We start from the raw sequence: 16,086 nt of genomic DNA on the forward strand, positions 1-16,086 counted from the left end.
GGGTCCATGAACCCTCTAATATTATAAGTAAGAGTGTGTGTGTGTAAACCTTTCTATGGACAGAGTCCATAGCTTTCACAGGATTCTCAAAGGGATCAATGATCTTGACAATAGAGTTACTGCCTTAAGTGAAAATTATATGTAAAAGGACTGAGCTTATTTTTTTTTAAAAAAAGAAACCTCAATGACATATAGATATTAAGAGATAAGTTATAAGAGATAAATGATAATATAGCATATTATCAATAATAAAGAGATAAAAGATAAATGATAAGCTGGAATAACGTTCCCTAAAAATAACAAAATCTGAAACTAGCATAAAGATGTACTAGTCTAAAACTATACCGATGTCCCAAGTTTGTACAAGTTTGTGTCTTTATCTAGGGCATGGACAGAAAACTAAAACTAAAAGATAGGCAATAATGGAAAAGTGTGTGTATGTGTGTGTGTCTGTCTGTAGAATGGTTATAATGACTAATATTATATATATCAATAGTACAGATATCTATTGTCATGCTACAGCAAATTTAGCAATTATAGCAAATTTTAATTTTGAACTCATTTAAGATTTGTCCAAATATCTATTATCCTTTTTGTTTTTCTTTTTCTCTCTCTGATCGTCATAAAACGGAGCTTCTTTTTAAAATACAATTGTAAAATATCTCTTTAACAAAGCCTCTAACACCAAGCCACTCACACTTACTCCTGTGATGTTAGTGAATAAAAATTCCTTCACCTAAATAGTCAAGTGAACAATTTCCTATCTTGATTTATAAAAAAATAAATAAATTTAACAATCAATATGCCTTAAGAAAAAAAAGCAGTTTCCATTTATTAAAGGTTATATCTGATATCTATATCACACAGCATAGTATGATATATTTAATTTAATGGGAGAAAAATGAACACAACAAATACTGGTATTTTGTGTCAGGTGTAAGGCAACGGAGGAAATAAACCTTGACTTGACTAGCCTAATCTAAAGCATTTAAACTATAATTTTTAAATCATTTTCCAATTAACTTGTAAGTATCAAATCAGGTAGGGATCTATATAGCATTCTAATAAAAACCATTGGAATCAATAATTAATAAGGATAAGAAATTCTTTTACAGTATATGAGAGAAACCTTTCCTACAGCAACATCAAAGGAAAAAGATACCCTAAAATGATGGACATCTTTCTATTGAGTTGATTATCCAGGCGTAAAGGGTTGACAAAGGATTGACTTCTGCCACTAGGCTTGTTAGGAAAGGCCTGGATATAGAAAATATTATCTTACAGAATTAAGTGAGTGAGTGAGTGAGTGATGGAGGAATTACCCTCATACATATACTTACACACACACACACACCACCCCTTCCCAAAACACATCAAATAAACCTCTCATTTCTATTTATTTCAGTTCTAATAAAGAGAACCAGGATTTTCCAAACCAATGGACAGAAAAAATTTTGGCTTTCAGAAGTGTTCCTGCTGAAACTTATTAGAACTCCTAGCTATATGTTGAATTAGGTGAACAGGACAGTAAGAGAGGTTTATGAAGAGGCTCTTTACAGCTCTACTCATGTTCTAGGAATCAAAAACAGAAAGAAAAAAAAAATGTTCCTGAATGCTTGCCATTATTAAAGCATCAGAAAAGTTCAAGATGGTCCACAAGATACTGACAATGGATTTTCGAGAGTGTTTTGATTTAAGTTATATTAATGGAGGCTTTAATTTAAAGAAGTGCTGATGCTAATGTAAGTAAGATTTTTCATTTAATATATAAATAATGTGACTAAACCTCTACAGTTATTAAATATCTTGAATGTCTTATTTAGACTCAGTCTATTCTAAAATCCTTGGTTTTCAACACATAAAAATATATGTCACATATATGCAGTGGAAAGGAATTTAAACTCATAGTTCGCAAATGAATAGGAGACAAATAACTCATGAAGACAAGAAACAAATATGAAGAAAAATCATAAGATTAAACAAAAAACAAAAACCAATTTTACAAGTCTCTCAAAAGTTGTAATAACAAAGAAAAAGAATGGTCTCAAATTTTCCTTTTTAACCACCTTGAACATTCATATTATCTCATTTCTTACAAGAAGTCCTAGATAGAATCTATGATCAAACCTTAATTAATATTACTATAAAAATAATTTTTGATGAAAGATTAAATGCTTTCCTTCTAAGGTTGGGAACAAGGCAAGGATGTTTGTTCTCACCATTTCTATTCAACTCTGTATTGTAGATTTTAGCTAATGTAGTAAAGCAAGAAAAAAACAATAAAAAGAATCCAGATCAGAAAGAAAGAAGGAAAACTGTCTTTATTAGATGACAATCAGTGATGTAGAAAATCCTATGAAGGCTACTAGAATAAGTGAGTATAATAAAACTGTAGGATTCAAAGTAAACACATAAAAATTTAGTCATCTTTTTATATACTAGCACTGCATAATCAAAATGAAAATTTTAATCAGTGGTCACCTGAGGACTGAAAAAGGAAAGGTGGGGGAGGAGGGTGATTTCAGAGGAACATAGGGAAATGTTTGGAGTGACAGTTTCATTTCTCTTAATTGTGATGATGGTTTCAGAAGTGTAAGAATGTAAAATTTATCAGATTGAACACTTCATATATGTATAGTTTACTGTATGTTAATTACAACTCGATAAAGCTGTCAAATGTTTTCTTAATGGCAAAAGGGGTACTATGAAAGGTTAATTTATGGCTCTAAATTGTACTCTTTTAACTAATAGCAAATATTTTGGTCAGAGTTAACTGTATGGGCAAAAATAGTAAAATAATCAATTCTTTACAAAACTGAATTACTTCTTCAGCAGAGATGCAAAAGCAAATGAAATTACTAGTTCACATTCACGATATTTTTGATATGGGTGGCTTCTGGACAAGTGAACTACATCTAAGAAAAGTATACTGGAAAATGAACAATCATACCTTGATTTGTGCAAAAGGTCTTTCATAACCTCCAACATAAAGAAGGCCAACATTCTGAGGAAGTAACCTATAAAGGAAAAAAATAAAAGGATTATTTTTAAAATACTCTTCCTTAAATATAAGTTTAAAACAATCATCAAAAATTATGTAACAGATATTGTGGAAAAAATAGTATTATGCAATTATTCTTGTCTTTTGCACTATAGGATAGTAACTAACAAAAAAATAATTCTTATACTTCAGAAAACAAGAGGTAAAGAATGAAAACTTAAATGTAGAACACTAACATATTAGTAATTCTAGCAAATTACTTCATAGTATCTCTGGGGGAGAATTAAACAAAGTGATGCACATTTTAAAAATCTATAAGGATTCAATTCAAGAAACATTCATTATATGTCTATATTTTTGCACTAAAGGAGATAACACAAACCTAAATAATTAGGTCTCAAAATCCAAAAGGAAAACCAGACACATAAATAATTAACCTTAACAAAAAGTGGTCTCCCATAAGTTCTATTTATACAGGTATATGCCATTGCAAAGTTCTGGGGTAACGGGTAATGGCTATGCAGACATCTGGAGGGTGGGTAAGGCAAGGGAGAAACTTAACAAAGTCCTGAAAATGCAGATTTGTGACAAAGAATAGACAAGTACAGCTGGAATAGGGATAATTTAGTTAGAGATGAAAACCCAGAGGACGTTTGGAATGGATGACAATGTCAAAAGCCATATCTTTATTTTATAAGCAATATGGAGTCATATTTTTATGAAATGTACTTATTTCTTATTAAAACAATAAACGAACATGAAAATAAAATCATTTAATGAAAATCAAGCCATATAGCGGGTGGGAAAAAAATAAGGGTTACCTTTCCTGTATCATCTCTACCTTCCTATTCCCATTTTAAAGGTTCACCATTCTTGACTGCATTAAAACATTGTGAATGAAGAAATACCATCATTGGAACTGTACTTGTGAGTGTGTTGTGGTAAAGTAGGAGAAGAGCATAATTAAAATAAATATTCTGTGTTTATCTCATCTTTCATCATAAATCTTTCCCTAGCAGACACTGAATAAATGGACAAAACTCCAGTCTTAACATTATTATACATAAAGAATATGGGAAAAAAATTGTCTATACTCCTGCCCAAAGCAACTAGGACAAGACAGAGTCTCCTCAGAGTGTGAGGAGTAAAAGTAACTGACTTTTATTGCAGTGAAAAATTATCTCTAGAATAAATGTAAATTATATTGCATGAATCTAAGAATGGAATACCAAGTAGTATCTAAAGTGAAGGGGAACTAAACTTCTCTCAACTTAGGATGCCTGTGATATTCTATGGTATCTTCTAATCGAGGTGACAGTTGTGAGGGGGCAGTGCGATGACCTTCCACTCACTCAATCTAGTAAGACTAAGAAAGCAAACTCTCAAAGCACCTTAGATTTGATAAAGTAAGGTAGATATTCAATCTTCCAGGAATACCACATATTCCCCAACATTCTTTAAAGGTCTATAAAGCATTGAAGGCCAATAAGAGAATGTTAACAGTTGATGAACATCATCCTGAATTAAACCAATTTAGCAAAAAACTATTTAACTTTGGAATAAAATATTTTTTTTAATTCATTTATTATGTTGTTGAAGGTTATAGACATGACTAAAGGCATTTATTTACTGGATGCAAACAGAAAGCATAAGAAATGTCCCCAAAACTCATCTGTGAAATGGAAGATTTCTTAGCCATCAATTGACAAATAAGAAATTAATCCAACCAATAAACTTTAACTTGCAATTCATTGCTAGTATTATAAATTTAATGTTAGTTAAATATAGCACTGGTAATTTATTTCCTGTATAAAAAATGTTCACAAAAAAAACTTGATAAACCCCTTCAGATATAAGAATAGTCATTGTTCATTCAAATACATGCTAAAAAAAGAGACTAAAAGTGGGCTGACATTAAAAAATCAATAGGCCTCTAATTACTATGCCTATGCATTTCAGAAAGCTTGCCAATACTGTTTACTGTGTCTTCCTTCCTCTAACTTGCCTATCTAATAACTACCGTTTCCTAAGCAAAAATTTTTTTAAATACATCAATTACAAAGCATACATGTATTTCGTTTTTTAAATACTGTCCTTTCTCATTTGTATGCCTATTACTGCTTACCACAGATTATATTACCACCATCATTTGAGTGGGTTTTAATATGCATCATATTTAAAGACCTGCTATGAGTAAAATAATTAATACTTTGAAAACACAAATTCCCACTGTTAAGATGGAACATTTGTTAAAATGTTTTCACCTTTCAAAAAGTTGCTTTGTCAAATTGTATATATAATTATTTTCAAATAATAGTCATCACTTATGATAACAGGGTACTTGTGTATAATATAGCAAATCACATTTTAAATCCTCAGAATAAGATATTACTTCAGCACTGATTTCATTTGTGTGTGGATAGACAGACAGACAGACACACACACACACACACACACACACACACGTTAAAATGGAAACCCTAACTCATTTAGAAACAGGTAATTGTTTTGCCCTTGAGTTACATTACATGACCATTAACATAACCATTACACAAATTAACAATTCCTAAGATATTTGCTTGCAACTAAATGCTTCTATAGTGTGGCTACCAAAAAGGCTGGAAAGTAGTAATAAGAAGGCACTGTTAGGTTAAAAAAAGAAAGAAAAATGATCTATTAGAGCTTTTGAAAAAGTAAAGACAGGCAAGACTAGTTTCCTAATTTCTTAAGTACAAATATTAACAAATATCTATACTGGAAAGAAAGCTGCAAAATTATTTCCAGAAAAGTTCCTCGCATAAAGGAAAAATAAAACTTATCAGGTAATTAAATAACACTATTTAAAAGAACTTCATTTACCATAAACTGATGATATATCAGATATAGAAATAATGCTTTGAAAAGAAACTGACTACAATTATTTCAAATTCAAAGTCTTAAAAAAAAGGGGAAGGGGATCTTTTTAAAACTAAGAATAAACTAGATAACTCAGAATTAACTGTTCTGTCTACAAGTCTTAATTACAATGCCCAATAAAAGATCTATTTTTAAACTACAACAAATTATCTTGAAAAATTTATAGTATCTTTGAGTACTCATTTACATAAAATCCCACTTCTTAGCTAAACAGCAAGCTCTCCAAAGAGCAGACTACATCTTATAATAATCTACTGCCAGTAAAAACGGACAAAACAAATGCACTTACTATGGGATCAATAGTGCCCTTTGGAATTTGAGAAAATGCACGTTATTAAGAAGACCTTCTGTAGGATCTAAACAAAAGCAAGGTGAGCCCTTAGGCCCAAATAAAACTTGGGTGAGCCACTGAATAAATTTATCACTATCCTTAGAGACTCCTCACACTTTTCTATTCATTCTAGTTTGCATTCTAAACCCTAGTATAGGTATGACAAATGCTACAGACTTTTGTAAAAAAAAAAACAAAAAACAAAACAAAAAAAAAAAAGAAAAAGAAAAAATAACCACCACCACCGATAGCATGTTTAAATAAAGAATCTATGTGCCAACAGAAAAAAATTACCTAAAAATGATGTTTGGTTAAGTGAAATATATATATTGAGTATAAAATAAATAACAGAAATAAGTAAGACTATGGAAGGATAAATAAGATGCCGAAGTAAACAACAGAAAGCTAAATCATTTTGCAAAGGTATACAAGAAATACTCAGCTACCAATATTCAGAGAATATCCTATCTTACACCATACACAAAAATCAATTCAAAATGGATTAAAGACTAGAACATAAGCCCTGAAACCATAAACTCCTAGAAGAACACATAAGAAATGCGTGAGACATTTGTCTTAGCAATGATTTTTTGGATTTGACACCAAACCCAAAGACAACAAAAGCAAAAGGAAACAAGTGAGACTATGTCGAACCAAAAAGCTTCTGCACGGCAAAGGAAATAATCGACAAAATGAAGAGGGAACCTACAGAATGAGAGAAAATATTTACAAATCATATATCTGATAAGGAGTTAATAACCAAAACGTATAAAGAACTTAAACAGCAAAACAAAACAAAACAAAACAAAAACCTCAAACAACCAACCAAACAAAAAACCCCCCAAAGAATCCAATTAAAAAATGGGTAAAGAAACTAAAAAAAAACAAAAAAAAAAACAAAAAAAAACAAAACAAAAAAAACATACAAATGGCCAACAGATACATAAAAATGTATTCAACATCACTAATCATCAGGGAAATGCAAATCAAAAAAAACCACAATGAAATATTAACCTCACACCTGTAAGAATGGCTAGTATCAAAAAGACTAGAGATAACAGATATTGGCAAGGCTGTGGAGAAACCCTTGCATACTGTCAATGGGAACGTAAACTGGTATAGCCACTATGGAAAATAGCACAGAGGTTCCTCAAAAAATTAAAAATAGAACTACCATATGATCCAGAAATTCCATTTCTAGGTACATATTTGAAGGAAACAAAATCACTATCTGGAAGAGATACCTGCATCTCCATAATCATTGCAGCAGTATTTATAATAGCCAAGACAAAGAAACAACTTAAGTGACCACTGATGTATGAAGAAAATGTGTGTAAGGAATATTATTCAGCCATAAAAAAAAAAGGAAATCCTGCCATTTGCAACAACATGGATAGCTCTTGAAGGGATTATGCTAAATAAGTCATAAAGAGAAGGACAAATATTATATGATCTCACTTATATATGGGACCAGATTGGTGGTTGCCATTGGGGGAGGTTGGGGGGTGGAGAGGGAGAATGGGTGATAGTAACCAAAGTTACAAATGTCCAGTTATAAGATAAATAAGTTCTGGATGTGTAATGTACAGCAAAGTGACTAGTTAACAATACTGTACTATATATTTGAAAGGTGCTAAGAGAGTAAATCTAAAATTTCTCATCACAAGAAAAAAAAAATCTGGAACTACATGAGGCGATGGATGTTAACTATTAACTAAACTTATTGTGGTAATTATTTCACAAATCATTACATTATATACCTTAAACTAATACAATGTTCTATGTCAGTTATATCTCAATAAACTCGGGAGAAATATTTGAAAAGAAAACATTATTTAGACACTGAAAGAAATGACTGAGTAGAAGAAGTTTATAACATGCATTATCTCCTACGCTGAACATACACATAACCTAGGACTTGGGAATTCCAATTTTAGGTATACAGCCAACAAATGTATGTACATGGTTCTAAACACGCATATAACTATGTTTGGCTATTATGCGTAATTACCCTAGAACTGCTGTTCATCCAAATGTCTAAATATAATATGTTTTATAGAGAGAGCAAAGAAAAGAAATGAATTCCATATAGCATGCATGAATTTCAAAATCACAACATTGAGCCAAAGAAGCCAAACATAAAAGAACATAGGCTGAATTTATGTTATGGTTCAAAAACAGGCAAAACCAAACTCTATGGTTTAGAGATCCATACCCAAGTAATAAAAGTAAAAAGAAGAGCAAGGAAGTAAAACCACTGAAGTCTAGATAGTGGTTACCTTTGGTGGAAAGGAGAATTTTGTGAATGAGAAAGAGCATGCTAGGAGCATCTAAAATGCTGGAAATATTTTCTTTCTTGACCTAGTGATTAAATGGGCGTTGCTTACATGAAATTTCATTGAGTTATACATTAATGCTTTCATTGAGTTATACATTAATGTGTTATGTACTTTTTTATATGTATTATATTTCATAATATAAAAGATCTTAATATAAAAAGCGCAAAGAAAAAAAACAACATAAGCAATCAGTAAGAGTGAGAGTGACTCCTAAATTTGGGATACAATATTAATTGATACATTAACTTATTTTAATATTCCTATATAAACAGATAAATACTTAGGAGATGAGCTACTAGTGAATCCAAAAGTCACTCCTTCCCTTCTTAGTATTAGAGTTACACATTCTATGGCATAAATATAATATGAAAGCACAAAACTCACATACCTAGGCTATCGGTTTTAAATATAAAGGAATTAAAACTGAAAAAAAGAAACAACTGCATTAAAAATGTACAGACAAATTTACCACTCCCAGCCAAAACAGAGTAACAAGAACTGGATTAGGCCCTATTCCTATTAAAAAACTAAATATACAAGATGGTATAATGGTTTTCAGATATTGAACAAAAGGCAACACAGGTCAGTGGTACCTGAGAGACGGGAAACAACTAAAGTGAGTCCTAGCACTACCAGGTTTATTACCTGGAGTTTTTAGACCATGGTGCATGAAGGGATAATTTCTAAAATATTTACTATCTGGTCCTTCAGAGAAGAAAACTGTCAAATGCTACCCTAAAGACATGAAAGCATATATCTACACAGAACTTGCACCCAACTTTCATAGCAGCTTTATTCTTGATAGCTCTGAACTGGAAACTTTCCAAATATCCATCAAGAAGTGAATGGATAAGTAAATTGTGATCAATCTATAAAATAAAATACTACTCAGCAGTACGAAGAAATAGACTACTGATACACCTAACAACATGGATAAATATTAAAAGAAGAGGGGGTCAGGGGGAAGCACATATTGTATGCTTCTATTTCTATAAAATCCTAGAAATTACTATTTCCATTTATATAAAATTCTAGAAATTACTCAGCAAAGCTGTAAAAGTGTACAAATTTCATCTTTTAAATTTTGAAAACTATAATTAAAAAAAAGGAAGTCTACAACTGTCTGTTACGTCATATAGAGAACTGAGCCTACAAATAATTCTAAATTGATCTACCCTGATCTAGATTCTAAACAGACAGTTGATTCATTATTTGAAAAACTGCCTGTGTAAAGATGAAGCCAATAGGTTGAAAAGTAGATTTTAACAGGGAAATCATTAAATACATATAGCTCTTTGCCTAATTTGTTATCTAATGATCCTAAGAATTATTCTATGGCTTATTTCTACCAACTGAAGAAGAGGGGGGAGAATGATTTATGTAGGGGTTAGCCTCAAATGCAAACTTCTGAAATCATCTGCATCATCATCATATTCATAATTTTCATCTGATCCCATGAAGTATTTGTAAAGCACATTTGTTAAAAGGTTAAATGGAATAAAAATTTCATTTCCTGTATTGGGAAATTCTGAATCTTATTTTTTCCCCTCTACTTCTGTTGTACAAGTTTCCCTTGTATACTTCAGATAAGAATTCGACTGTGAAGTCCTCCTTTTCCCGGGGGGAAAATGTAGGAACATTATGTTAAAAAGCTGTTTCTGCAGAAAAAGAAGTACAAAAGATGTTTTGGAGAATAGGAACAGAAATTTAAGCTGAGCGGATATAATTCACAATTCAATTTTTTTAGTCTAAATTATAGCACCATGTCACATGTTACCAGCTATTTCAATAATAGCTATGATCAATCAAAGAGAAAAATGTTGTTGTTTTTTAAATCAGAGCCCATAATGACTAAGATTATTATATTCCGCACTGAAAGGAACTACTGCAAATCTGAATTTCAGCTCCATAGAACTCTCCACAAAAATACAAAGATCCATCTAAGTGTTTCATTGCTAGAATATACATTAAATTAATCTTCTCTTTGCTTTTAATTTTAATTTAAATACTCCTTTAGTAAATGTTATATATGAATTCTTTTTCTTAAAATATGGCTTATGTAGATAATAAATTATTATTTTTTCACTGCTAGGCATATACTAGCTATCTTTATTTTTAAAAGTAATTATTTCTTTATCATTTTCATGACTCTATAAATGTGAATCAGCTTGTTTTGAGATAGCTCGATAGTTTCTGTCTTAATTTAATCAGTATATTCTTTTGTTCAAACAGAGTAACTATTGACTAACTGTAGTTAGGTTTGTAAAGCCCATAAGGGAACTTCTTACCTAGCTGAATAGTTCATTTAAACTATGACAATTCATTTTATCCTTTGATATCTTCCAAATACATTTGTAATTAATAATATAACACTAGAATTATTTTTTTAAATTGTTTCAAATTTAAATGTTGAGCTACACATCAATTATTTTGCTTAAAAATAACTATCCTTGATGTATGCCTTGATCAACAATTAAAACGTAATATAATGTGTGAGATAGTTTAACCTCAGTAATATAACTATAATCTAGCCTAAGTAATGACCAATTTCCAGAATCTCAATTTCCAGAATCTCATATGCTGGGCTGATAATGGGAAATCACAACATGTTCATAGTGCTGTCAATGCTCTAAAGCATGATAATTTTAACATTTCTTAAAATCATGAATATAAACTAAATGTTACCTAGCTGACTAGGACCATATTTTATAAATGACTTAAAAACTCTCACGGTGAAACGAATTTGATTATTCTCAAAAAGTGAGGTGAAGTTTATCTAATATCACAATACTTTTCCATTCATTTCATTTTTTCTGTTCTATTAAGTGTTTGATATGTATTCTTGAAGCAAGTTATGATCATTACAACCTTGGAATGTGCTCAGCAAAAACATGAGTAGTCTACGTTATCTTTTCCTCGAACTAACCAGGCTTTCAGAATGACTTAAACAGTATTTAAGTATAATTAGTCATTTCTTAAAGTTCTTTCATAAAAGATTTTTAATGTTTCAAATTCAATTTCTTTGTATACTTATGTTCATAGCAGCGTTATTCACAATAGCCAAAAGGTAGAAAGAATCCTTATGCTCATCAACAAGTGATAAACAAAATGTGGTACATATGTTAAAAAAATACTATTCAGCCTTATAAAGGAGGAAATGTTGATGTGCTATAATGTGATAAACCCTGAAAACATCATACTAAGTGAAATAAGCCAGTCACGAAAGGACAAATATTGTATTATTCCACTTGTCTGAGGTACCTAGCATAGTCAAATTCGTAGAAAGAGAAAGTAGAATAGTGGCTATCAGAGACTAAGGTGAGGAAAAAACTGGGGATTATTATTCAATGGACACAGAGTTTCTATGTGGGATGATGAAAAAGTTCTGGAAATGGACAGTGGTCATGGTTGCACAATATTAAGAATTAACTTAAATATCACTGACCTGTATACTTGAAAATAGTTAAAATGGTACATTTTACGTTATGCATATTTTATCAAAGATTTCTAAAGCCCCATAATATACCTCCCTAAAATACAAATCTATCGACAACTTCAAACATTTCTCTCCTCTTAATTCTCACGGAGATGGTTCCAAACCTCCTTTATCCAAATTTCAGGTACATCTCTTTCTCTTCTCACTTCAAAAAACACTTCTATTTCTCCACTAATTGAGAAGATCCAGTCTTGAGTTTATGCATCCTTCATCTGTATTCCCTACACGTATTCTTAACTTTCCTTCTCCTCTCTTCACTAACGCTACCTAGTCCTCCATTTATCTGATACCGTTCCAACTTCAACACTTAACTCTTTCTTTTCTCAAAATCTGAAATCTTTCATTTTCTTCCACTCTGCCAGTTAGGAGGGTTACATGGTCAGGAATCATCATTCTGAAGTTGAATCAACTAAAAATCCCTACAGAATGGGTAAGACTTAATGAAGTAATCCTAAGAGAGATGACTCATAAACATAGATTTCTAAGTCCTTTTGGTTCAGACTGTTATGATCCTGTAGAAAGGCTCGCTTAAAATCATGGAAGTAAATCTGATTCCTAACTGTGGTATTTATTAACTATATATTTTTTAACATTAAACATTCATTTAAATCCTCTTTAGCCTCAGGATTTTGTTGGACAAATGGGTATGATTACTTCACAGAGATGTTTAGAAGATTAAATGAAATAATATATGTACTTAATTAATGTTTGTTCAATCTAAATCAACTGAATACATTAAATCACTAAGGTATATTCTCAAAATACCTTACATTTTAAAAAGGAAAACTGCCTTAAATGAAATAATGAAGTCTGCAGTTACTGACAAATAAGAGTTTTAAAATATAAATCTGTCACAATTTATATGGTTCATGCACATCTGCATGTTTGAAAGAGGGAGAAAAAGAGAGTGAGGCAGATGGTCACAGGGAAGATTGACTGACATAATTAGCAATGATGAGTTATCAGAATGCTAGTAAAGTACATACTAACGTGGAAGACTTAATTTTCCAAGCTCTATTTCAGCCTGGATAAAATAGCAAGATCACCTAACCCCTTGTTCTCTGATCACATAGTTACGAAGCAATCTTCTTTCTGATGACTAAGTTTCCTGAATAGTTAGATTAGAAATGAGATGCTGTAAATAGCAGGCCTAAGTATGTATGTATATGCATTTATGTGTGTACGTGTATGTGTATGCACATGTATATGTAATGACATATTACTATAAACTAGTACTGATAATTACAAAAGCAACAACAATAATAATTATAGTTGTTACTTACTGAAAGAGAACTTCAATGTGCAAGGCCCTGTGGTTAAGCTTAACTTTACATTATACTGGTCTTCTCTATGGTATTAATTTTAATGTAAATACTCCTTTAGTATTAGGAATGTAGAACTGTTATTTTATCTTATCAAAGAACCTTGTGAATTAGATGCCATTATTATCCCCATTAATAGGTATGGAAGCTAACAGAAATGACTAATTTTCCTAGGGGCACACAGCTTGTAAGAGGTAGAACTGGGCATCAAACTTCTCTTCCTCTAGCTCTTTGTTAATTTTTATGCTGTACAGGCATTGTTTTAATAATTAAAAAGTTTGGTTAAAGATAATTAATTCCCCATAACATGAGCATCTTTGAGTGATGAAATCAGCTTGGGGCTGGCAAAACTCTATACAGCCTCTTCAGGTGTACAGAATATCTCTTCAATCAACATGGTCTACTTCTTAAAAAAAGAGAAACGAATGGGGGAAAAGAGAAATGAAAGGCAACAACAGGGAAGAATATTAGGTTAAACCTCTACTCACTTTGGCTCTACCCTATCTTCTCCCTTTATGAAAAATGAATCATTTATTACATAACATTTATTTACAGTATATGCCAGGGTCTGGGCCAGGTACCAGAGACATAAAGATGACACCTGCCCTCGGGAGCCCATAGACCTTAAGGAGGCAGCAGGTTTGAGTAAACTACAAAAAACTAAGACAAACTAGCAAATTCTATTATAGACCCACATGAATTATATCCTGCAGTCTGACTACTAGAGCCTTTTAAACCCTGAAAGTTGAGGCTTGCATGTTAAGTGTAATCTTACATGCTGGATTTTAGAAAATTCCTTTAAATACACTATAACTCAATATTGGAACCAGTAAAAAGGTATTCATATTTTAAGACTCTTATTAAATGCTGTGAAGTACCATCATATTATAATCCCAAGACTCTGGTACAGTGTCTGACACAAGGTGGGTGATCATGGTTGTTTGGTAAGTAAAAACAAACAAGAAACAACATACACCTTCTTACTAATATTAAGTTAACCTAAACAATACTTGAGAAATGTAATGCAGAATTTTTAATGAATACAAAGCAAATTTATATGTAGATCACTTAGCCACAAAATATTTTGATATACAAATCCAAAACTGACAGCTAAACTTCTAGTGTGATCTAAAAAGGAAAATGAAGATTACCTGGTGTTAGTGTATACTCAAAATAGTTTGGAATTTAAAAACCCTCTTTCTAAGACTAGAATTTCTGCTCTAGGAGTCTTATTTGACTACATATGAATTATTGAGATGAAAATGTGAAGAATGAGAGTATAGATGGAAAAAGAAGTCAAAAGAACAACATAAGAGATTCCAAAACTAAAAGGACTTTAGTTAACTAGCCAAGAAGAGATTTCATCTGCAAATATTCCTTGACTCCAAAAACATAAAAGTTGTTCTCATGACTTTTTAAAAAAGTAATTACGAACAAGGCAGCAGTAGCAGGCAAGCAGCATGAGGTAAGTCTTAGAATCAATATGAACACTGAATATATCAATGCACTGAAATGCCCTTTTGCGGGGGGAGGGGGCAGTGAAGGAAAGAGAGGAACAGTTAAATCTATTTTGGGTGGTTAAATGTGGTAAAGCAACGTGTTGCCTCTGAGATCAGATTCATTTTATAAGAAAATAGAAGTGTCTTTACACTTTATTTTACAAGGTACAGTGCTTATAACAACAATCACTGACAGCAGATAAAACACATAACTAATGAGAAGACAAAGACGCTGTGGATTTATCTATTATAAATAATCTAAAGATGGTTGCAAAGAAATGCTATTATAAATGAGAAATAGTACTGAAAGACTTCTTGTCAGGTATCAGGTAAGAAGGCACATTAATGTAATTTTATAATTTAAATGGTTCCAAGCAGCATGTTAGAAGCTAAAAACACCAACTAGTACTATTTTTAAATAGAATTCTACTACAATTCCTGAAAATAGCAAGCACACTTCAACTATTTTATAAGCTAAAATAGAATTTATTAAGGCAAATACCTAGGTAGCTTAAAATAAATTGAAATAATTCCAGATGTATACAAGGCACAAATAAAAGTAAAATCTAAAAATACACAGATATTGAGAGAAATGAATTATTTCATAAGTACTTAAGTTAAATTTCAACAGTCTGTCATTCATCAGAGAAATAATCGAAAGATTCAAAATATAGTAGTCTAAAGTGAAGACATCCTTGCTAGCTATTAGGGAAATGCACATCAAAACCATAATGAGATACCATCTCACACCTGTTAGAATGGCTATAATCAACAGGACAAGGAATAACAAATATTAGAGAGGATGCAGAGAAAAAGGAACTCTCATACATTGCTGGTAGGACTGCAAATTGGTACAGCCACTACAGAAAACAGTATGGAGGATCCTCAAAAAACTAAGAATTGATCTACCATATGATCCAGTAATCTCTCTACTGGGTATTTACCCCAATTACTTGAAAATCCATATCCTAAAAGATATTTGTACACCGATGTTCATAGCAGCATTATTCAGTGGTCAGTACATGGAAGCAACCGGAGTGTCCTACAATATATGTGGTACATATATGCAATGGAATATCACTCAGCAATCAATAAGAAGAGATGAAATACTGCCATTTGCGACGACCTGGATGGACCTCGAGGTAATCATGCTAAGCGAAATAAGCCAAACAGAAAAAGTTG

At 31.5% G+C, this 16,086-nt stretch overlaps 1 protein-coding gene across 2 annotated transcripts in view; it reads right to left on the reverse strand.

Moving 5' to 3' along the window:
* RNGTT (RNA guanylyltransferase and 5'-phosphatase) overlaps positions 1-16,086 on the reverse strand; it is a 235,902-nt gene that overhangs the window by 37,814 nt on the left and 182,002 nt on the right. For both annotated transcript variants that reach the window (XM_036220097.1, XM_016140623.2), the window contains exon 14: positions 2,951-3,017. In XM_036220097.1, coding sequence (XP_036075990.1) covers positions 2,951-3,017 — 67 coding nt within the window. The remainder of the gene's footprint in view (positions 1-2,950; positions 3,018-16,086) is intronic.

Source organism: Rousettus aegyptiacus, unplaced genomic scaffold (genome assembly GCF_014176215.1).
Source record: "Rousettus aegyptiacus isolate mRouAeg1 unplaced genomic scaffold, mRouAeg1.p scaffold_m13_p_1, whole genome shotgun sequence".
Lineage (NCBI taxonomy): Eukaryota > Metazoa > Chordata > Mammalia > Chiroptera > Pteropodidae > Rousettus > Rousettus aegyptiacus.